Here is a 23,238-nt window from a genome sequence, read left to right as displayed (position 1 = left end):
CCTTACCCTACATAGAGAGAAGGGGCCAGCCACCTCATCCAATCTCCACGAAAACTTATTTAAATATTGTCGCATCTTTCTTTTTCTCATTTGTATAATTAACCCAATTAAATTTAGAGAAATATAATACATTCAAAACATATAACATTTTGACAGTTGGATCTTAAATTTATCTTTAAATATTTCTTTTTTTAAAAAATTTGTTCCCTAACTCTCATCCTACGGCTCATATTTGTTATGATTTTTCTTTAATAATTAAATAATTTTTCAAGAAACAAATTACGTCATTGTATTCACTAATTTATTATAGATAATAATATTGATGATACAACCATTTATAAAAATATTAACGATCCCCGCATATTGGTAAAACGTAATTAATAATAAATTACTAGATTCGTTATTTGAAAAAGGTCCAATTAGAGATAATAATTTAAATTTTCCAAAAGATGAAAATTATAAGATAGTGGCTTATAAATTCAAAATGAAAGAAAAATAAATCAAATGAAAATTTTAGAAATTATATTAAATTTCAAAGGGTCTCGATTAAACCCTAAATCCAAACACCACAGGGTAACAACCAAGTTGCAATAGGCTAACTAGATTGGAACTATTTGTCTTGCAAGTTTATCTCTCTAAATCTATTACTCTTTGATTAATATGATTCAGTTTTCTCTAAAAAAAACAATGAATCAATAAAATTATCAATTAACATGGAATGGAAAGATATTAATTAATTGCATAAATCAATTAACATTTTAACTTCCATATTTAACCATTCCATCTAATAAAAAATAGAAAAATATTAAAGTGCATTATTATCTATATATATATATATACACACACACTTGAATGGTTCTCAATCGGCAGCAATAACAAACATGAAAACCAGTGTCCTTTACAGTTTGACAGTTGTTGTACTGATTATCTTGGTCTCGAAGGGCAATGGGGTATCAGCAAGAGTAGGAGAGGATAAGAAATGCGGAGAAGCTTGCGGTCCGGAGTACTATCCGAGTCCGGGTGATATGTGTGATCAACAGAAATGTTCAGCGTTGTGTTTGAAGAAGCACCCACCAACTGGTCTCCGTCCATGTCCTGGGGTTCACATATCAGGAACTGTAGGAACTTGCCTGGAGGTTGGTGACTGCTCCTGCGTCTTCCTTTGCTAATTAAATTGTGTATCATCAATAAATTGGAAGATACTAATATATTGATTTGGCATTAATTTCTTTCTCTCTCTCTCTCTGATGTTGTTGCACACACATGTATAAATTCCATGATCATGATCAAGTCTGAATGTGAGGGTAGGTCCGGTGCTCAACCGCTAGATAGTTGCATCGGACATACCCTTAATTGCTGTCAAGACTAAAAAAGTAATATATAAGTAAAGCTAAACTTCTCTCACATTGTAGACGCGTCTCTTGGGCATAAGTATCAATGGTGACTGTCCGTGAAGAACAAGTCCATGTTGGCCCGTGGCACGGAACAGACAATATTTTCAATGTGTTTGGGATGAGAATTCCGACATGGTATCAAGGCAATGTGTGGACCCTATCCACTTGATTCGCAAGACTAAAAATCTCACATCAGTATAGCATAACTCAATCGAGTGGTTTATAAACAAAGCTCAGTTCTTCCCACATTGTAGACGCATTGTCTGGGCCTAAGTCTTAATAGCGATGGTTCATGAAAAACAAATTCGTGTGGGCCCGTAATCTAGTGCGGACAATATCTCAATGTGTTTGGGCTGAGAATTTCACCAAGTTGGGGTTTAGGGATATCCCTATCCGATTCGAGAAGAACCCGTTTACAAGTTTAAATACGTTAATGTGCCGGTCTAGCCCGATGATCCGATGCTGATCAATCGTGCCGAGTCCGGCGCTCAGCACAGGCTCTGTGGCCGTATCCTGTCATATGGACGTTGCACATTTGCATTTGGCTCACTTTGGCCGGCAGTTAACAGGCCTTGGTCATGAGTCATGACCCATGAGCATTGCAGAGACTGAATGCATATTTTAAATCATTGAACTTTTCATAGAATTATTTTTCAAGAAAACAATGTTGATCTACCATACAAATTCAAACCAACTGCTCTCTGCTTGATATGGATGTCAAAATTGAAAAACTACATATATGATGTATTTTTCTTGCTCTCATTAGCTACAAAGAACCAATAATGGATGCCTCTATCAAAAAGAAGTTATTAATAGACATTGTTACCAGTAATCTGAACAAGAACACTGACCACCGCTAAAATGGTGAAACCGATAAGGGTCTCTCAGTACGATACGCCTATTGACAAGTCCACTGACAAACTTGTAAACAGAATGGCAATCACCACAAACTCTAAGGTTCTTAAAGATTTTAACAGTTGAACCTTCTGGAGTATTCAGCAACCCAAATGCAAGGGCAAGTCTCTCACTGTGGTTCCAAAGATTGAGCTCCTTTTGCTCTTCATCAGTGTCCTGCAAGGCATAGCTTGTATCTGCAACATATCCTGCATCTATGACCATCTTCTTCAGCTCCCCCAACTTTGCATATATCTGTGTGACCTGCGGATGGGACTTATCACCAATCCCAAAAGAACTCACTTGATTCTTCAGCTTGACCCAACTACAAGCAGGTTTCTTTTGTATGTTATTCGATCCCATCCGCCTCCTGATAATCTCAGCATCCTCCCATCTCCCGCTCGTAGAACAAATATTTGAATAGAGAACGTACGCCGAGTCATCGGATGGATCCAACTCAAAAATGCGTTCCGCAGCTTTTCTCCCAAGATCTAAATTGCCATGGATTTTACATGCAGCCAACAAGCTCCGCCAAACAAAGTCTGATGGTGGAACAGGCATTTCATTTATAAATGTTTCAGCCTCGGCGAGCCTTCCAGATCTTCCTAGGAGATCAATTACACACACACAATGCTTGATCCCCGGTGGGATACCAAACTCTTGCGTCATCATACTGTAGTATGCAAGACCCTCCTCCACCAGACCCCCGTGACTACATGCAGAAAGAAGAGAGACAAATGTAACATGGTTGGGCCTTCGCCCCAGTTTCAGCATTTCATGAAATGCTTCTCTAGCCTCCTGGAAACACCCATGTCTGGCAAAAGCTGATATCAATATATTCCATGATAGTTGTGAGCGATCAATGGGTTGTGGAAGTATCCTTAATACGTCATTTATCTCCCCACACTTTCCATACATATCCATTGCAGCATTTTCAACAAAAGCATCCGAATCAAACCCAAGTTTAACAGCTAGACAGTGAAGCTGTTGGCCTTCCTCAAGTACAGCCAACTTAGATGTAGCAGCAAGACATTCACTAAGACTAAATTGATCTAAACCTACCCCAGCACGTCTCATCTTCACAAGAAGTTTCAAAGCTTCTTCTGCAAAGCCATGATAGGCGTTTGCAGAAATAATAGCATTCCATGCAATGGAGTTCTTATCATCTAATCTATTAAAGATGTTGCTGCTTGAATTGAGATCGCCACATTTGGCATACATTGTGATAATGGAGTTCTGCACAAAGTTATCAGATTCAAATCCCATTACAACTACATGCGCATGGATAGGCATACCATACTTCAATAGATGGTCAGGAGCCAAGCAAGCACCCAGAAGGTTTGAAATTGTAATATAGTTTATAAATCTGCCCTCTTCTTTCATTAATTTAAAAGTTTTTACCGCCTCATTTGGCTCCTCATTCTCGGCATATCCACCAATAAGTACATTCCAAGTTACTTTATCTCGCTTTGGCATCATTAGAGATACCTTCTCAGCTTCTACCATTAAACCAGACTTTGCATACATGGTAATCAATGCATTTCCAACAATCACATTCTTGTGTAGGCCTGAAATGATTACAAAGGCATGAACAATCTTGCCCTTTGAGAGGAACTCAATGTTCGAACAGGCAGCCAAGGCACTGGTAAAAGTCACAAAGCTCACTGCCTTTCTCTCCCATAGCATTTTTGCCAACAGATTTAAGGCATCAAGGCACCTTCCATTATGGGCATAGCAGGCTATCATGGAATTCCATGAGATCAAATCCCTACATGCAATTCCATTAAACACCAGTTTTGCATCTTCAGATTTCCCAGCCTCGGAATACATAGAAAGAACTGTATTGCATACCAAAACATTTGACTCCATTCCTAACTTAACAACTAGACCATGAAATCCTTTTCCCCAATTCAAATGATCCACAGAACCACAGGCTGACAACAGAGTTGAAACTGTAGTGGAATTGATTTCCTGATTAACACGGCGCATCCATTGAAAATATCTCATCGACTCCTCATAAAGACCATTGTGAACATTAGCAGAAATCATTGCATTCCAAGATATTGTGTCACGCTCAGGGATGAGGCCAAAAACATAAGAAGCCTTTTCCATTTTACCCAAACTACTGAACATGGAAATGAGAGCATTTCCCACAGAAGTATTACTTTCCAATCCAGATTTTATAACATGGCCAAGAACTTGATAACCGAAGATCTCATCCTCAACCCATCCACAGGCACTAATCACCGTCGAAAACGTTCTTTCACTGCAACTAAGGCCCTCGTGCCTCATACGCTGATAAATATTCAAAACTTCTCTGGGATCTCCGTCATCAAAAATACTAACCATCAGTGAAGTCCAAGAAACTACATTCTTATCCGGCATCTCCTCGAATAGTTTACTAGCATCTGAAACAAACCCATATTGCCCATAAAAATGCACAAGGGAAGTTCCCACAAAAACATCACATAATAAGCCACATTTAATGACAAAACCGTGGACTTGGAACCCTTCATTAACCATACACCCTGACCTAGCACAAGCAGTTATCAAACTAGCAATCGTAAATCCCGCAGGCTTTATGCCAAGCTCCCACATTTTACAAAAGAAAACAACCCCATCCCAATACATTCCCAATCGAACAAACCCAGACATCATATTATTCCAGGAAGCCACATTCCTCTCAGACATTTCATCGAACACACACTGAGCATATCCTATACGGCCAAACCTTGAGTACATGTTTAGCAGAGTATTTGAGTAGAAAACACTAAGATGAACCAAACCCTTTATGCAAAGCCCATGTATTGCTCTCCCTATGGTCTCGCAGCTGATTTGAGAGAAACCCTTTTCATGAAAGCATGAGACTTCCGGGTTCGGGTGGTTTGAGAAGAAGAGAAAGCCACGGTTTGTGGGTTCTTCTAGGCATGGAGTTGTCCAATTGAGTGGCTCTTCTTGTTGCTTGAAGTGGCATTGGCGGGAAAAGATGGGTGGTGGGTGACTGTGTTTGAAAGCAGAGAGCTTTCTCCAGCAGCACCTAACCAACTCTGTTTTTTCGCTTGAGCCGTTAAGGTATGTTCTTGCTAAATGAGCCGACGCTACTCTCATAATTTAGAGTTAATCCTTGTGAGAATGTGAATTGGATCGCAAATTGTTCTAGTTCAATCTCTCTTGATGGGTTGTGGATCTAGAAATCTTGTTTGGGCTGGGCTGGGTTCTGGCTCTGGCTCTGGCCCTGGCTTAGTATACAGTTGGAATTAACAAATCTTAGCCATTCCAGCACGGCCCAGCATGCCACTTCAAGCCTCCAACAATGGGACCAGTTCAGGCCTCCAAAAATGGGACTACCCCTAAAACCGTGGGAGCACAATGTATTCATGGGAACCGGTAAATTCAAATCGAACAATATGGTTGACATGCATGTGGTGTGAATTTCTGATGGCATCAACTTAATTCAAGAATTTTTGATAACTAAAATATATAATATCATCCCATGCATTGAATGGGTTAACGACAGCTTTTTACAAAAGGTAGAATGAACGAGATCATATCCATCCAATTCATTATAAACCCTTCATTTTTCTTCCATATTTTCCATGTGGGATCTTGTTTGAAGATGTCTTCTCCATCAATATATACAATCACTATAATTACATAAAAACTTTGTAAAAAAATTCTAATATACCCTTATTCTTCATTTCACATAATATTAAATCTTCAACTTTTTTATTAGTTTGATGGTAAGTTTATTGCCTATATACAAGCAAATCAACAAACTAAGAGAACCCATACCCTCTCATCATCTTTCAAGTTTAGAAGGTGGCAACTTCTTGGGATCATTATTAACTTTGGCATTTGGGTTTGCAAACTTGGAGCTAAATGAAGGTCTATCATCTTCTTTCTTTGAGCCATCATCAAAGTTTTGAGCATACTCTGAATGGGTGTATTTGAAGGGCCCTCCTTTTGTTGCTTGATTAGATTTCCCAAATGTATTTCTGAATTTGTCACATAAACATCCTTTGTTTTTTGAATCTTTTGCGTCCACTGAACTAGGAGGGGCTGAAGATTTTCCCATTGCATATACAAGTTGATGATTTTTTTGAACAATTTTGGTCTATGTGATACCACTTTGGTATCATTTTTATATACAAAAATGAAATCATATCATTGATTGCATTTTGATCATGAGAATATAAAGACAATTAACTATTACAAAGCATGCTTTTGGGGTTTTAATAAAAATTTATCATGCCTTCTAGTAAATTTCTCACACTCCCATTTACTATTTATTAATCCTATAATCTTCTTACTGGAAAGGAAATATATAACACTAAGTCAACTAGCTTAGACCTTTGCCATTTTCGATGCATCCGGTGTATCTGGAACCTCGTATGTATCCTCTTCCTGCTCCTCCATTTCTGAATCTAAATTTTTGGAGGAATTGTATTGTTGAATGACCAAAACCGATGCAGTAGTAGAGAAATCAGATGAGGCTAGAAAGCTGCCAACGGGACCTAGTTCTGGACAATCAATTATGGCAGCCAATGGAGCTACACATGGTGTTCTTCCAACCAAAAACATGTTGCATTTGCTCATTGATTTTAGTGTCCTGGCGATGTCTGCCTGAGATTCGATCACTCTTTCCTCATACTTGATTGAATCCTGTTTCTTGCTTTTCTCTAGGAACTCAGAGAAGAATTGATTGTCATATTCATCATCTCCCTTAGTCTCATTGTCGACGTCTTTCCCCTTCTTGATCACATGTGACCGGACCTCTATTTTGAGGTCCTAATACTATCTAATTAGGAGGTTCTAGTGCTTATAGTAATTCATTTGTGTTTAAATAAAGTAATTTTACCCTTATACATGTTTCCCGTTGGTTCTGCAGGAAATCGGGCTTAAATGACTGAATTGGGCAAGTTGGAGCACTTTTTGGGCACTTTTTGCTGTGAGGTGTCGGGACTTAGATTATGAAGATATTCTTGAAGACTACAAGCTCCAACGGTACACTAATCTATGGCCGAGATTGAATTGTTTTGAATTATGAATGGATTAGATTACAACAAGACTTGAAGGGTTAAGATGATCATTTAAAGGTGAATCCAATGGTTGTGCATAAGACAACATTCTTGCTTGCAATTTTTGACTTAAAAGAAGATCTTACTTGATTTTTGGAGTCAAAGATGGCTGCAAGTTGCTACACATTTAAAAGGAAATTGTTGGAGATACCAATGCCAAGATTTGGTGCAAGTTTGATCAAATGGTCAAAGATGACAAAATTGTTGGAGATACCAAGGTCAAGATTTGGTGCAAGTTTAATCAAATGGTCAAAGATGGCTGCAAGTGCACATGCCAAGATTTGCACATGTAATTGAAGGTCGAGATTTGAAGATGGAAAAAGATCCAATGGTGGAAATCACAAGAGCTTGGAATCAGACCTTGTTCGGACAAAGTTGGAGGCATGAAGCATCCGGACACCCGTCCGGACACCTACGGCGAATCTGCAATTTTCTGCACCGAAATTTCAAGGGCATTTGGGGTAAATCATGTATGTAACCAATGGGAAACGATTTTATAAGGGTAGTTAGGTATTTTCTATTGTAAAAAGAGAAGAAAACCCCAAGATTTGGTTGGCTTCCACACAATTCATCTCCTCCAACTTCTTGCCTCCATTGTTTCTCTCTATTTCTCTCTCTAAGTTTTTCTTGGTTTCTTGTGATTTCGTGTGTAGACATTGATTTTCATCTATAAAATTGATGTTTATGTCCATTATGATGAGTGGCTAAGTTCTCTTTCTAGTTTCTAGTCCCAAACGGTGGGTGCTCGGTTTCGATTACTTAAGGTATGCTCAAAGAATCGTAGCTTCGATTTCTCTCTTTTAATTTCGTGATAGTTGTGTGATTGGATCTATGGGAATGACATATTTGCTTGTATTCTTGGATTGTCTAGTCTAGGGATTGCATCTAATGTGTTCGATTGAGAATTGTTAAACCCATTGCATGATTTCCTTAATTAATTGAGTTTTTCATTGCATAGCTATTAATTATGTGTATTGATGATGGGGTTTTGGGTTAAATTAGGAATGTGCATGGGAGAGTTATGGTTAATTGATCTTTGAGTGTGAAACTAGGGTGTTAGCCAAGCCAAGCCCCAAGGGGGAATATTAATTCATAATATTAGGTGCTTATCCCTTTGCGTTCATCGTAGATTAAGAGACCCGATGGCCTACATGTATGAATTGAAGTCTTATAACCCAATTCTCTTTGCATATGCATGATTGATAGTATCACACAATGCATTGTGTATGATTGTGTGTGTTTGCAATGATACCTTGAGTATGAGAACCGAGTAGCCACCGGGACGGACTAGAGACTAGGTTTTTAATTAATTGTTTTAAATCCAATTTTTGCTTACTTTGATTACAAAATCGCTCATGCTACCGAGTCATTCGGCCCATTTCTTTTACTTGCTTTTATTTGATATTCATTGTGTTTATTAGTGTTAGCTAGTCATTTGCATATCATTCACTTCAAATTTGCATTGCTTCCTCGTGGATCGATACCGGACTCACCGGTTTATTACTTGACGATACCCTACACTTGGGGTAAGTACACACACACACTTTGGTGTCGGTCAAGTTTTTGGCGCCGTTGCCGGGGAAGCGAGTGTCAAAGACGGAGTTGGGTGGCTTGTAGATGCTAGCTTTATGCTATTAAACACCATCAAATAAGGAAGGAGCACGGTCACGCTTCAAGGGTAACTTTGTTCCTCCCTTTTACTTGCTTTCTAGTGTAGTTGAATTAGTGTAGTTGCTGAAAAGAGAAAAAAAAAATTGCTGTGAGGAGAACTTGGCGGATGGGGCTAACTTAGATTCCTGTGGGCGATGGATGCCACCTTGTTTGCTGCTTGGTAGTGATACGTTGTTTGAGAGAGCTTTGCGCATTTTTCTTTCTATCACTACTTGCTACATCTTGGTGTGTAATTGTTCCTGAGGTTGATTGTCATTCTATTCCTATCTTTGCTCTTGTTCTTGCTTGATATTGCTCTTGGTTGTTTGTTGATTAAAAAAAAAAAAAAAAAAAAAACTGGTGTTACTTGACTTGGTTGGTGGTCATCTTTCGTGTTACTTGATAGCTTTGTTTGCCATCATGTCTCATCTTAGAGATAGCGTTAGTGGGCATGGGTCTAATAGAGATGGGAGAGGTGGTGACATAAATGCGAGTGATGCGGGGAGTGTACGTGGGGGTGATATCAATCTTGATGTATTACGTCGTCTTTTGCAACGTGTGAACATTGATGAATTGATGAATCCGGCGCAAGGGCAAGATGCCCAAAATGTGCCAAATGCCCAGAATTTACCAAAAGTTCAAGTTGAGCATGCTTTGCAAAATGCACCTCAACCACTTCAACAAGACAATGCGGCACAAATTGCCCCACAAAATGTCTACCAACCTCCCAATATGCCTCCCGCATACCATATGCTTCCCCCATATAATTATGTGCATCCTATGTATTACCCAATGCCACAAGTGCCACAATATGCTCCTTTTGGGCAAAATTTACATGCACCTCCTCCTGTGGAGTACATTCATGCCCAAGAGCATCGCACTTTGAGGGAGCTCACGCATCCCGCAAGGCAAACTCAACCTTCTTGCATCATCATGCCACCGAACCAACAAAATGTGAGCCTTAAACCATCAATGTTCCAAATGATTCCCAAATTCCATGGAATGGAATCGGAACGACCATATTCACATGTGCGTGATTTTGAATCGGTGTGTACTACTTTTGGTGATGTTACATGCACACAAGAAATTTTGAGACTCAAACTTTTTCCATTCTCTTTGAAGGATCATGCAAAACAATGGTTTGAGAACTTGCGCCCCCAATCCATTGCGACTTGGGCGGCAATGCAAGAAGAATTTCTCAACAAATATTTTCCTTCCCACCGTACCATTTCTTATCAAACACAAATCATGAATTTTCATTGCAAAGAACATGAAACTTTCTTCCAAGCTTGGGAGAGGTTTAAGGATTTGTTGTTTATGTGTCCTCACCATGGATTTCAAAAATTTCAAATTGTGAATTTCTTCCACAAATCTTTGACTCCATCTTTGAAGAAATTGGTTTCCACTATGACTCAAGGTGACTTTTTGAATAGGGATGCCAATGAAGCATTTACTTTCTTTGATGGGTTGGCGGAGGAATCCCGATCTTGGGAAGCTCCTCCCCTAACCCGACATGAGGTTGTGCCAAGCTCTAGTGGCAAGTTTGTGTTGAATGAAAATGATGATGTGCATGCTAAGCTTGCTTTGTTGTCCAAGAAATTGGAGTCCTTAGAGTCACAAAAGGCCCCTATAAATGCAGTTGGTGTTGATGAACAAGTTGCTTGTACTTTGTGTGAAAGTAGGGATCATAGGACGGATGAGTGTAATGCCTTACCGGCTTGTAAGGAAGTCCTATTTGGGCAAGGTTACAATGGGAACAATTCTCAGAACTTTAGGAAGCCCTACCCTACCAATCACCAAGGCAACAATTCGTACAATGAGAATTACCCTTGGAGGAATCATCCAAACTTTGGGTGGAGGAATGATGGGAATGTTCAATCCCAATCACTCCCCAATCCACCCCAACAACATTTGCCTCCTCCAAGTGTTGCACAACCACCTCCACAACCTTACATTCCACCTCCTAAGAGGTCTCTTGAAGATACTCTTAACATTTTCATGCAAGCTCAAATAGGGGAGAATCAAAAGGCCACCAAATTCCAAGAACAAACCAATAGGGCCATTGAGGATATTAAGAGTCAAATCACTAAGGTCACCCAAGCTCTCACCACATATGAGAAGGGTAAATTCCCAGCTCAACCATACCCCAATCCATCCAAACAAGCCAATTTACTAGAATCTACTAGTGGGGGGGTGAGTGGACATGAACAAGCCCAATCCATCCTCACTTTGAGGAATGGACGCATTGTGGATAGACCCATACCAAATGAGAATGTTGATCAAAGTGATGATGTGCAGAATTTTGGTGATAGAGTGGGGGAAAAGGACAAAGGAAATAGTGGAAAGGAAGAGAGTTTGGAGAAATTTGTGCAGGAAAATGATTCACTAGGTGCAAGTGTTCGGACACCTATTTTGGATTGTCCGGACACTTCATCCAGAAATTCAGAAAAATGTGAGAAAATACCAAGAGGAGAAGAGGAGAGTGAGGGGCAATCACATAGGACAAGGGTAGACACATCTAAGGATAGAGAGTGTATCCCAAGGCCACCATTTCCTCACCGCTTAGGGAAGAAAACCAATGAGGCTCTACACAAAGAGATGTTTGAACTTTTCAAACAAGTGAAAGTGAACATACCTCTTTTAGATGCCATCAAACAAGTTCCCTCGTACGCAAAGTTCCTCAAGGATTTGTGTACCGTGAAACGTAAATTGAATGTGAAGGAGAAGGCTTTTCTTACGGAGCAAGCAAGCTCCATCTTACAAGCCACCACTCCACCTAAATATAAGGATCCCGGTTGCCCTACCATTCCAATAGTCATAGGGAACCATAGGATTGAACAAGCATTGTTGGATTTAGGTGCTAGTGTTAATCTCCTTCCATACTCGGTCTATCAACAATTAGGGTTAGGTGAGCTTAAGCCTACAAGAATTACCTTGCAACTAGCCGATAGATCCGTCAAGATTCCTAGAGGAATAGTTGAAGATGTGCTAGTTCAAGTGGATGAATTCTATTTCCCGGTTGACTTTGTGGTTTTAGATACTCAACCCCTCCCTAGCTTTAGCAAACCAATCTCGGTCCTTCTAGGTAGACCCTTCCTAGCAACTTCAAATGCTTTGATCAATTGTAGGAATGGTGTCATGGTGCTATCTTTTGGGAATATGACAGCGGAGATGAACATCTTTAATGTGTCTAAGCAAATGGGAGAGTTTGAAGACATTAGGGAAGTAGATTGGATCCATTCATATGTTGAGGAGAACTTAGAGAAAACTCTTGCTAGGGATTCGGTGGAAGGTGTGCTAGCTTTGAGTGAAAAAGGTAGTCAATTTTTAGTTGAGGAAGAGGAAATTAATGAGGTTTTGGAGTCTTTAGCTATCCATAGCATAGGACGATTCAACCCACCCATTGAGGAATTAGAACCTTCCAAGACTAAGCTTGAATCATCTTTAGAGCATCCACCAACACCGGAAAGGAAACCCTTACCAAGTGAGCTGAAATATGTGTTTTTGGGAGAGAATGAGTCATACCCTGTTGTGATATCTTCCCTACTTACTTCTTCCCAAGAAGAGAAACTTGTTCAAGTGTTGCAAAGGTATAGAAGGGCAATAGGTTGGACAATTGCTGATTTGAAGGGTATTAGTCCTTTGGTTTGTACTCATAGGATTTACATGGAAGAGGAAGCTAAGCCCATTAGACAAATGCAAAGACGTTTAAATCCGAACATGAAGGAGGTAGTTAGGGGGGAGGTGCTAAAATTGCTTGACGCGGGGATAGTTTATCCCATAGCGGATTCCAAATGGGTATCTCCTACCCAAGTGGTCCCCAAAAAGTCCGGAGTTACGGTAGTTCAGAATGACAAGAACGAATTGGTTCCCACTCGAATTCAAACCGGGTGGCGTATGTGCATTGACTACCGTAGACTCAATATGGTTACTCGAAAAGACCATTTCCCCTTACCCTTCCTTGATCAAGTCCTTGAGAGAGTGGCGGGTAGAGCCTATTATTGCTTCCTCGATGGGTATTCCGGATATAATCAAATAGAGATTGCCTTAGAAGACCAAGATAAAACCACATTCACATGTCCATTTGGAACTTTTGCTTATAGACGCATGCCTTTTGGGTTATGCAATGCTCCGGCTACCTTTCAAAGGTGCATGATGAGTATCTTTAGTGACATGGTTGAGAAGATTGTGGAGGTCTTTATGGACGATTTCTCGGTTTACGGAGATACCTATGACCAATGCCTTGCTAATTTGGCATGTGTGTTAAAAAGATGTGAGGAGAGCCAATTGGTTCTCAATTGGGAAAAGTGTCATTTCATGGTGACACATGGAATTGTATTGGGACACATTGTGTCATCCAAAGGGATAGAGGTTGACAAGGCAAAAATTGAATTAATTGAAAAGTTACCTCCCCCTACATGTGTTAAAGATGTGAGATCTTTTTTGGGTCATGCGGGTTTCTATAGAAGGTTCATTAATTCTTTTAGTGCCATTGCCAAACCTTTAAGTAACTTGCTTGCTCAAGATGTCTCTTTTGAATGGACACCACAATGTCAAAAAGCCTTTGATGATTTGAAAGGTGCCCTAACCACCGCACCCATTATGCAAACTCCCGATTGGAGTATGCCCTTTGAACTCATGTGTGATGCAAGTGATGTGGCGGTTGGGGCGGTCCTAGGACAAAGAAAAGAAAAAAATGCTCATGTTATATACTATGCTAGTAAGACTTTGAATGATGCTCAAGTGAATTATACCACCACTGAAAAGGAATTACTAGCTATAGTCTTTGCTTTGGACAAGTTTAGATCTTATTTGGTTGGCTCGAAAGTCATCATCTTTACCGACCATGCGGCTTTAAAGTATTTGCTTTCAAAAGCGAATGCCAAGCCTAGGTTGTTAAGATGGATTCTCTTACTTCAAGAATTTGACCTTGAAATTAAAGATAAGAAAGGAGTGGAGAATGTAGTGGCCGACCATTTATCTAGACTTCCCGGACAAAATTTGATTTCACATGGCATACCCATCAATGAACATTTCCCGGATGAACAACTCTTCCTCACAAATGCCATCTCTTCCAAATTGACTCCATGGTATGCGGACATCGCCAACTTTTTGGTGTCCGGAAAAATGCCATCTCATTGGAGCAAGATTGATAGATCCAAATTTCTTCGCAATGTGCGAAACTTCTTTTGGGATGACCCCTATTTGTTCAAGTATTGTTCCGATCAAGTGATTAGGAGGTGCATCCCCAATAATGAATTTGAAAGTGTCATGGCCTTTTGCCATAAATATGGTTGTGGAGGCCATTTTTCCTCCAAAAAGACCGCGGCCAAAATTCTTCAAAGTGGCTTATATTGGCCTTCTTTGCACAAAGATGTCCATGCTTATTGCCTATCTTGTGACAATTGCCAAAGGTTAGGTAATTTAGGAAAACGTGAGATGATGCCCCTCCAACCTATTAACATCTTGGAAATTTTTGATTGTTGGGCCATTGATTTCATGGGACCTTTCCCTAATTCATTTGGTTATTTGTATATCTTGGTTGGTGTGGATTATGTGTCAAAGTGGGTAGAGGCTATCCCTTCTCGAACAAATGATCACCAAGTTGTGATAAAATTTTTAAAAGAAAACATTTTCTCAAGATTTGGGATGCCTCGAGCCATCATAAGTGATGGTGGGTCTCACTTTTGCAATGCCCCGGTTAGAACTTTGATGAAACGATATGGCATTTTGCACAAAGTTGGCACCCCATATCATCCACAAACAAGTGGCCAAGTGGAATTGGCAAATAGGGAGATTAAACGTATTCTTGAAAAAACGGTTGGTCCCAATAGAAAAGATTGGTCTTCAAAATTGATTGATGCTTTGTGGGCTTACCGTACTGCATATAAGACTGCCCTTGGAATGTCTCCTTATAGACTTGTCTATGGCAAGGCTTGCCACTTGCCGGTGGAATTGGAGCACAAGGCCTATTGGGCCATTCGCACTTTGAATGACTCCACCGATCAAGTTGGGGGGCATCGCAAACTCCAAATCCAAGAGATTGAGGAGTTGAGGAATGATGCTTTCGAAAATGCCAAAATTGCTAAGCTTAAAATGAAAAGATACCATGACAAGCACATTGTGAGGAAAGTTTTTCATGAGGGACAAAAGGTTCTTTTATACAACTCCCGGTTACACTTGTTTCCCGGGAAGTTACGTACCAAATGGACCGGACCTTTTATTGTCCGCAAGGTTTCCCCATATGGAAGCATTGACATTGATGATCCTAGGAGTGGAAAAACTTTTAAGGTTAATGGCCAACGTTTGAAACCATACTTGGAAAATTTTAATGAATTGGCCGAAGAATGGGACCTTGTGGATCCCACTCCTTCCTAGTGTGCATGAAAAGAGCTCTCTTGTAAATATGTAGTGTTAGATTATTTTTCATTCATTTTTGGTGTGTTTTTGTATGTTCACAATGCATTTTACAATTTGTTCTTGCCTTGTTTATCATGCTTGACATTGGGGACAATGTCTCATTTAAGTTGGGGGGTGAGGGAATATTGTGAATTCATTGTAAACTTGCTTTATTTTGATGTGCTTTTGTGAATATTAAAAAAAAATTAAAATTAAAATTAAAATTAAAAATAAAATAAAATAAAATAAAATCTTGTTGTGTCATGCTTGGATAGTGTGGTTGGTATTAACTTTTTCAGGATACGCTTCGTTTCTCATGATTCCGATCACTTTTGAAGAGTATGGTATGATTTCCTACCCTCTATCCTATTGTGTTATGCTTTGTTGTTCATACATGCTAGATGGACTTTAGGAAGGGAAGGGTAGATGCTTTTGGGATTCACCACCAATTTCAACGTTAATTTCTTATTCTTGTTCGAACGTGCAAGTGTAGAGTAGGTTTCTTGATTTCTTTTGTGAAGTCGAAGCATGTGATTGAGTAGGATGACTATGATCAATCTTTCTTGGGATGATTGGGACCTAGTTTGATATCAAAATTGTGTAGTTGAGCAGACATCTTGGCATTGAAGCATGACTGCGTTTTTGGATCCTTTTGTCTGAAAAATTACCTTTTTACCCTTCTCATTCCTTTGAGCCATTCTTCATTGATATACATTGGGTTTTGGGTGATTCTTTTCATTGATATTCATTTGACATCTTAGCGCGTGTTCTTCAATAGCTTTGTAAACATTACATTTGATTACTGAGAAGTGTGATTTTTGTATTTGCCACTTGCTTGTGAACTTAGGATTGAATGATTCATTAGGTTGAGAGATTTGAGCCTAGCCTATTCATTTGTGAGTGATTATAAGCCTAAATTTCTTTAAGCCTTTTTAGTTCACTTACAAGCCTTGTGTGAACCACTTCCTTAAATACTTCCCACCTTTGGTTGCAAGGTTGAGTATGAGCTTGAAAAAGATAAGTTGGTAGTGATAATACCCTTTCTTATGTTGAAAAAAAATTGAGGGTTGTCGTATAAACGTTGTTCATTTTCGAGAAGAGAAGAGAAAGAAAAAAAAAACAAAAGAAAAAAAAAGAAAGAAAAAAAATGCATAGAAAAGAGAAGAAAAACATCAAAAAAAAAAAGAAGAAGAAGGTGTATGCAATAAAGTTAATCCTTTGTGTGTAAAGGATGAGAAGTGTTTGAATTTGTGGTACAATGGAAGGGGTGACAAAATGAGAATTTAGCTCATATGTTTGAACTTAACCTTACAACTTGTTACCTAGATCCAAATTCTTCCTACCTTGTCCCATGACCATATTACAACCTAGTTAACCTTTTGATGAATTTGATCCAAGGTAAGCAAGTGAGTTGGTGAATGCATTAGTTGCTCTTGTAGGTGATTTCTTTCTCAAAGCTATGCCCATCCAAAATTATCTTTTATAAACACATACATTTAATCCAATTGTGTAAGTCATTTACTTAGCACAATGTTTTTATATTTTTGTGTACATTTGGGATTGGGGATTTATGAACACCAAAAGGTTCCGTAACAAGGTTTTACTTGTGTGAATGTGTTGAGTTGTCTTGCTTGATTGCACATATATTTTACATATTATAAAATGTTCTTAGTCATCTTTGAGGGGATTGAGATTGGTTGTCTAAAGATTTTGCATGTTTTCGACTAGCGGGGGAATTGGGGGATTAGCTCTATTTCTTGCATGTGAGAACTTAAGAATCATTTATGGTGCTTTCAAAGTAATAGTGGATCCCTTGGCAAGTGTTTGTGGGTATCGCTCTGATAAGCCCTCACGAGACTACAACTCGTCCACTAGGGTGACCTAGGGGTTTAAAGGCTTGTTGCATATGCTAAATGCAACCGTGATGCCTACGTCAGTGAGTTAGGATTTTATTTTTAGAAGTGTTTGCATTGCTAGGGACTAGCAACGTCTAAGTTGGGGGGTGTGACCGGACCTCTATTTTGAGGTCCTAATACTATCTAATTAGGAGGTTCTAGTGCTTATAGTAATTCATTTGTGTTTAAATAAAGTAATTTTACCCTTATACATGTTTCCCGTTGGTTCTGCAGGAAATCGGGCTTAAATGACTGAATTGGGCAAGTTGGAGCACTTTTTGGGCACTTTTTGCTGTGAGGTGTCGGGACTTAGATTATGAAGATATTCTTGAAGACTACAAGCTCCAACGGTACACTAATCTATGGCCGAGATTGAATTGTTTTGAATTATGAATGGATTAGATTACAACAAGACTTGAAGGGTTAAGATGATCATTTAAAGGTGAATCCAATGGTTGTGCATAAGACAACATTCTTGCTTGCAATTTTTGACTTAAAAGAAGATCTTACTTGATTTTTGGAGTCAAAGATGGCTGCAAGTTGCTACACATTTAAAAGGAAATTGTTGGAGATACCAATGCCAAGATTTGGTGCAAGTTTGATCAAATGGTCAAAGATGACAAAATTGTTGGAGATACCAAGGTCAAGATTTGGTGCAAGTTTAATCAAATGGTCAAAGATGGCTGCAAGTGCACATGCCAAGATTTGCACATGTAATTGAAGGTCGAGATTTGAAGATGGAAAAAGATCCAATGGTGGAAATCACAAGAGCTTGGAATCAGACCTTGTTCGGACAAAGTTGGAGGCATGAAGCATCCGGACACCCGTCCGGACACCTACGGCGAATCTGCAATTTTCTGCACCGAAATTTCAAGGGCATTTGGGGTAAATCATGTATGTAACCAATGGGAAACGATTTTATAAGGGTAGTTAGGTATTTTCTATTGTAAAAAGAGAAGAAAACCCCAAGATTTGGTTGGCTTCCACACAATTCATCTCCTCCAACTTCTTGCCTCCATTGTTTCTCTCTATTTCTCTCTCTAAGTTTTTCTTGGTTTCTTGTGATTTCGTGTGTAGACATTGATTTTCATCTATAAAATTGATGTTTATGTCCATTATGATGAGTGGCTAAGTTCTCTTTCTAGTTTCTAGTCCCAAACGGTGGGTGCTCGGTTTCGATTACTTAAGGTATGCTCAAAGAATCGTAGCTTCGATTTCTCTCTTTTAATTTCGTGATAGTTGTGTGATTGGATCTATGGGAATGACATATTTGCTTGTATTCTTGGATTGTCTAGTCTAGGGATTGCATCTAATGTGTTCGATTGAGAATTGTTAAACCCATTGCATGATTTCCTTAATTAATTGAGTTTTTCATTGCATAGCTATTAATTATGTGTATTGATGATGGGGTTTTGGGTTAAATTAGGAATGTGCATGGGAGAGTTATGGTTAATTGATCTTTGAGTGTGAAACTAGGGTGTTAGCCAAGCCAAGCCCCAAGGGGGAATATTAATTCATAATATTAGGTGCTTATCCCTTTGCGTTCATCGTAGATTAAGAGACCCGATGGCCTACATGTATGAATTGAAGTCTTATAACCCAATTCTCTTTGCATATGCATGATTGATAGTATCACACAATGCATTGTGTATGATTGTGTGTGTTTGCAATGATACCTTGAGTATGAGAACCGAGTAGCCACCGGGACGGACTAGAGACTAGGTTTTTAATTAATTGTTTTAAATCCAATTTTTGCTTACTTTGATTACAAAATCGCTCATGCTACCGAGTCATTCGGCCCATTTCTTTTACTTGCTTTTATTTGATATTCATTGTGTTTATTAGTGTTAGCTAGTCATTTGCATATCATTCACTTCAAATTTGCATTGCTTCCTCGTGGATCGATACCGGACTCACCGGTTTATTACTTGACGATACCCTACACTTGGGGTAAGTACACACACACACTTTGGTGTCGGTCAAGTTTTTGAACATGCCCGAAGAGCAATGACTTCCCGGTAGAAGCTGTGAATTTTATTACCGTGAGCATGATTCCCGGATGCTCTGCCATCCTAATGCCAAATGCAAGAGCTTCACGATCATCACGCCCGCCGAAAAATGGCATGGCGAAAGAGTAAGACACTTCACTGGAAAAGACTTGTGTTGTTCCTCCAAATCCGCGGTCGACGAGAATTCCAACAGAACAAGGTGCATAGCGAAGGACGCGCTGATTTACAAGATGGAATGAGTGACCAAGTGACTCCATGGTTCCATCTACCCTTTGGTGCTTGTGGAATGGGAGGAAAATTATCGCAGCGCGCTTTTGATGTGCACTTGTGCAGATATCTTCATGAATGCTATTGAGAGCAGATATGGCAGTCATGGGGCGAATAGTGACTCTACTTAGCTGCTGATAGGCTTGGAATGCAATCACTATTTGGTCTTTGTCATCACGAATTTTGTTCCAGAATGGAAGTCCATTTTTTCGTGCCTTGTGAACCATCGATATGGCAGATGAACGTTCAGAGAGTTCCATCATATGCATTGCATACACACATAGTCCTCGCTTACGCGTTCCACGAGAAGACTCTATCAAATTGATCATGGTAGGAATGTTATGGTTGCTATGGAAGCAAGCAAGCATACGGAGCTCTGTATCGGTGTCTTTGCCCTGAATGGTTCGATGCTTGTATGGTGCTCCCCTTCTAGCAGGCTTATAAATTGCCATCACAATTGGGGTGGTGATAAAGGTAGTGAATAGCGCCATTAGAACTAATATTGCAAATGTCTGGTCATTCAACACCTTACGATCCTTTCCAATGTTGAGCACAATGAGCTCCACCAAGCCTTTGGTGTTCATAAGGAACCCGAGAGCTGCGGCCTCTCGAAAAGGCACCTTATAAGCCAAAGACACCACTGTTGTTCCAACAACTTTACCTAAACAAGCAGTGAATATAACAAGCACTAGCAAGCCCCACGATTGACCTCCAGATATCGTGGCGACGTTGGTCTTTAGACCACTTGACGCAAAGTAGAGAGGCAAGAGAAGTCCTGAAACAATATCTTCAATCTTCTCTATCAACACCCCAGCAAAAGGACCGTCTTTGGGAATAACAATTCCAACTACAAATGCACCGAAAAGAGCGTGAATGCCAATTGTGTCAGTGACAAAGCCAGCGACCAATACTATCGACAATGTGATGCATATATAGAGCTCCTTCACGGGCTCGCCCTCGGGTGATCTTCGAGCCATTAATGCTAGTGCAGGTCTCAAGACAAAAACAGCAAATGAAACAAATGCAATTCCAGAAAGAAGAACCCATATGGAGACTAGAGGAGAAGAGTCACTGCCAGAAAGCGCTATAGCAAGCGCAAGGAGGATCCAAGCCGCAACATCATTCACTGCAGCCGCTGACATTGCAATCCGACCAACATCTGTGGTGAGAAGTTTAAGTTCTGCCAATATACGAGCTAAGACAGGGAATGCAGTGATGGAAAGGGAAACACCCATGAAGACAAGGAAAGGGCCATGAGAAACTCCTTTAGAGATGGTTGCACGGAGGACAACAGACGTTCCGATGCCGAGGACAAATGGGAGACTAATTCCAGCAACGGCTATTGCTAAGGCCTTTTTACCAGTACGACGGATTGATCGAATGTCAAGCTCAAGACCAACCAGAAACAAGAAGTAGAGTAGGCCTATGTTGGCGAGAGTGTCGAGAACAGTCATACTATTTTTCGGGAAAACAGTATGCAAAAATTTCTCGCTTCTCCCAATTGCAGACGGTCCAAGCAGAATTCCTCCCTGCAACCACCACGCAAGACAAAAGCTTGAACTGTTAGGAAGGTGAATCTTATCTTTATTATAATAACAATAGAGATTAGACGACTTACAATGATCTCTGCAATGACTCGCGGTTGTCGGAGAGGTCTCAGAAAGAATGCTAGAGTCCTTGTAAAAGCAACAACCAAGCATATTTGAAGGATTACCAATGGAAGTGCAAAATCCAGTGGACTTTCACCCTGAAACGATCCGTTAGACGTTGCCTTCATGGGTGCCGGGCAAGCCATTGTCGTCGCATTGTCATTCACCATTTTCGTTACTCAAGTTGATCAGATGTCTGAGCAAGCATGAGAATATGTTGGCACAACTGTATGCTGAAACAAGGAAAAACAGAAGAGAAATAAGTGTACAAAGGCTAATAATAGAAAAACAATTAGTTAGAAACCATTGGAGATTAATGAGACAAGGATATCACCTTTGACGGAAACTCCTATTTATAGATGAAAGAAATTGAACTCTTGAGCATCTGGCATTCTGGCCTCCTAAGGAGCCACCATGTATTCTAATCCATATATTTCCATTAATAAAAAATATGAGCACAGTGAGTTGCTTCCATGTATTTTTCTTAGGGCTGTAAACCAGTCAAGTCGAGCCAAATTTTACCCTGTTTAAGCTCATTTGTTTTGAAAATTATCAAAATATTGAGATCCAAAAAATCTTGTTAGAATATAGTATGAATGATGTGAAATGCCTCAAATCAACAAGTTATGAAGCAACTAATCTTAACATGGCATCATAGCGGGAGGTCTTAGGGTTCAAAAATTAAGCTTCCACAATTTACCAACAATGGTATCATATCTGCTGCATAGTAAAAACTACAGACATATCTAATAACCATTCAAAACCAGTATAACATATCCAACAACTTGAATAATAAGCCCATGCAAAACAGTCGACAAGCAATACTTCAATATCTACGGCATTTTTTCCCCTTCTCCCTAAAAGTAAAATTTCCCAGAAAAGCAGTTGAAGTAATGCATAAGATAATCGTATAGCAATCACAAACCAACATTTAACCAAAATTCATACGCGACAAACCCCATTTCGTATCTTTTACTCGAGCATAAATATCCATCCATACACAAATCTATGAGTTCACATACTCAAAGAAGGGCTGAAGATCATCGGGAGCAGAGCTTTGAAGGAACTGAAGCAATTCTGGGAGTACAGAGGAATGTTTGTAAGGATTATTAAGAAGCTCAAGGAGCTCCAGACACAAGGGTTTAAGCCGCGAGAACGCTGTGCTTCTTTGTGCCTCCTTTTCTTCTACTCCGACATCGTTTCCGTCCATTGCTTCCTGTGCCAAAACTAAAATCTTTCAAGTCGAAAATCTAAACGGAAGAGAAGTGAAGAAGCGCGAGACTGAAGTGGCCATGGAATCGAGGGGAAGTAGTCAGAATAACAGAGAAAGTTCGAGGCTCTGGGCTCCAAAGGAGAAGCCCAAGTAAGTAATTTTGGGCCTCAACTCCAAGTCTTTGGGCTTAAAAAGCAGTCAAAACTTAACCCATCCCTAACTTAGAATGGGGATTTTTGATATGGGAATCCACTGCTTATAATACCCGCACCCCAAAAAATACTAAAAATGGGGAGAATTGAGAATTTAGAAATATTAAAAATGTTAAAATAAATTAGGGGAAATTAATTTTTAATTTGGATTCGAGAGTAGTAAAATCGGGTTTTTAGATCGAATATTAAATCGGACTTAAATTGAGAAGGTAATATTAACCTAAATTTCGTAATGGTATTGTCGTAACTATGTTGGAATTATAATCGCAGAAATGTAAAGTCGGTGAGATAAGTGTAAATAAAAAGTGGATTCTATAAATACCTTGAAGTTTCCAAAATTATGAGATAACCCCACACATTTTCTCTTCCTCTCACCCACATCCTCGCAAGCCAACCCGTTTTTCGACGAAACTCCACCATTGAACCACGCATGCCAAATAAGCAGTGGTAGTTCTATGTACTGCCTCGACAGGAATCGAACCTAAGACGTTCAAAGCAAGAATGCCTAGGATGGGGAACTTGTCGTTGATGCAGTTCTTAATCCACAATCGTCACGGCAAACTCAGGATAGAGTATAG

General features: G+C 39.6%; 2 protein-coding genes and 1 pseudogene across 3 annotated transcripts; all 3 read right to left on the bottom strand.

Annotated features, from left to right (window-relative positions):
• Positions 1–2,117: 2,117 nt before the first annotated feature.
• On the bottom strand, positions 2,118–5,403 carry LOC119988530 (pentatricopeptide repeat-containing protein At3g24000, mitochondrial). Its single transcript, XM_038833590.1, has one exon. The coding sequence runs from the start codon at positions 5,394–5,396 to the stop codon at positions 2,217–2,219; it is 3,180 nt and encodes a 1,059-aa protein (XP_038689518.1). The 5' UTR covers positions 5,397–5,403; the 3' UTR covers positions 2,118–2,216.
• Positions 5,404–6,464: 1,061 nt separating this feature from the next.
• On the bottom strand, positions 6,465–22,544 carry LOC119989764 (cation/H(+) antiporter 19-like). Of its 2 annotated transcripts, none has more exons than XM_038835456.1 (4): positions 21,570–22,544; positions 21,205–21,468; positions 19,306–21,115; positions 6,465–7,051 (listed from the first exon to the last, which is right to left on the bottom strand). In XM_038835456.1, exons 2-4 carry the CDS (start codon positions 21,403–21,405, stop codon positions 6,633–6,635), a joined length of 2,430 nt encoding a protein of 809 aa, XP_038691384.1. In that variant the 5' UTR covers positions 21,406–21,468; positions 21,570–22,544; the 3' UTR covers positions 6,465–6,632. The 2 variants fall into 2 exon arrangements, with proteins under 2 accessions (XP_038691384.1, XP_038691385.1); XM_038835457.1 differs by having other exon boundaries at positions 22,258–22,544.
• Positions 10,254–10,353, bottom strand: LOC119990252 (annotated as a pseudogene).
• Positions 22,545–23,238: the final 694 nt, after the last annotated feature.

This window comes from Tripterygium wilfordii, chromosome 21 (assembly GCF_013401445.1).
Source record: "Tripterygium wilfordii isolate XIE 37 chromosome 21, ASM1340144v1, whole genome shotgun sequence".
NCBI classification, from domain to species: Eukaryota; Viridiplantae; Streptophyta; class Magnoliopsida; order Celastrales; family Celastraceae; genus Tripterygium; species Tripterygium wilfordii.
This window is presented reverse-complemented; position numbering and strand designations above follow the sequence as displayed.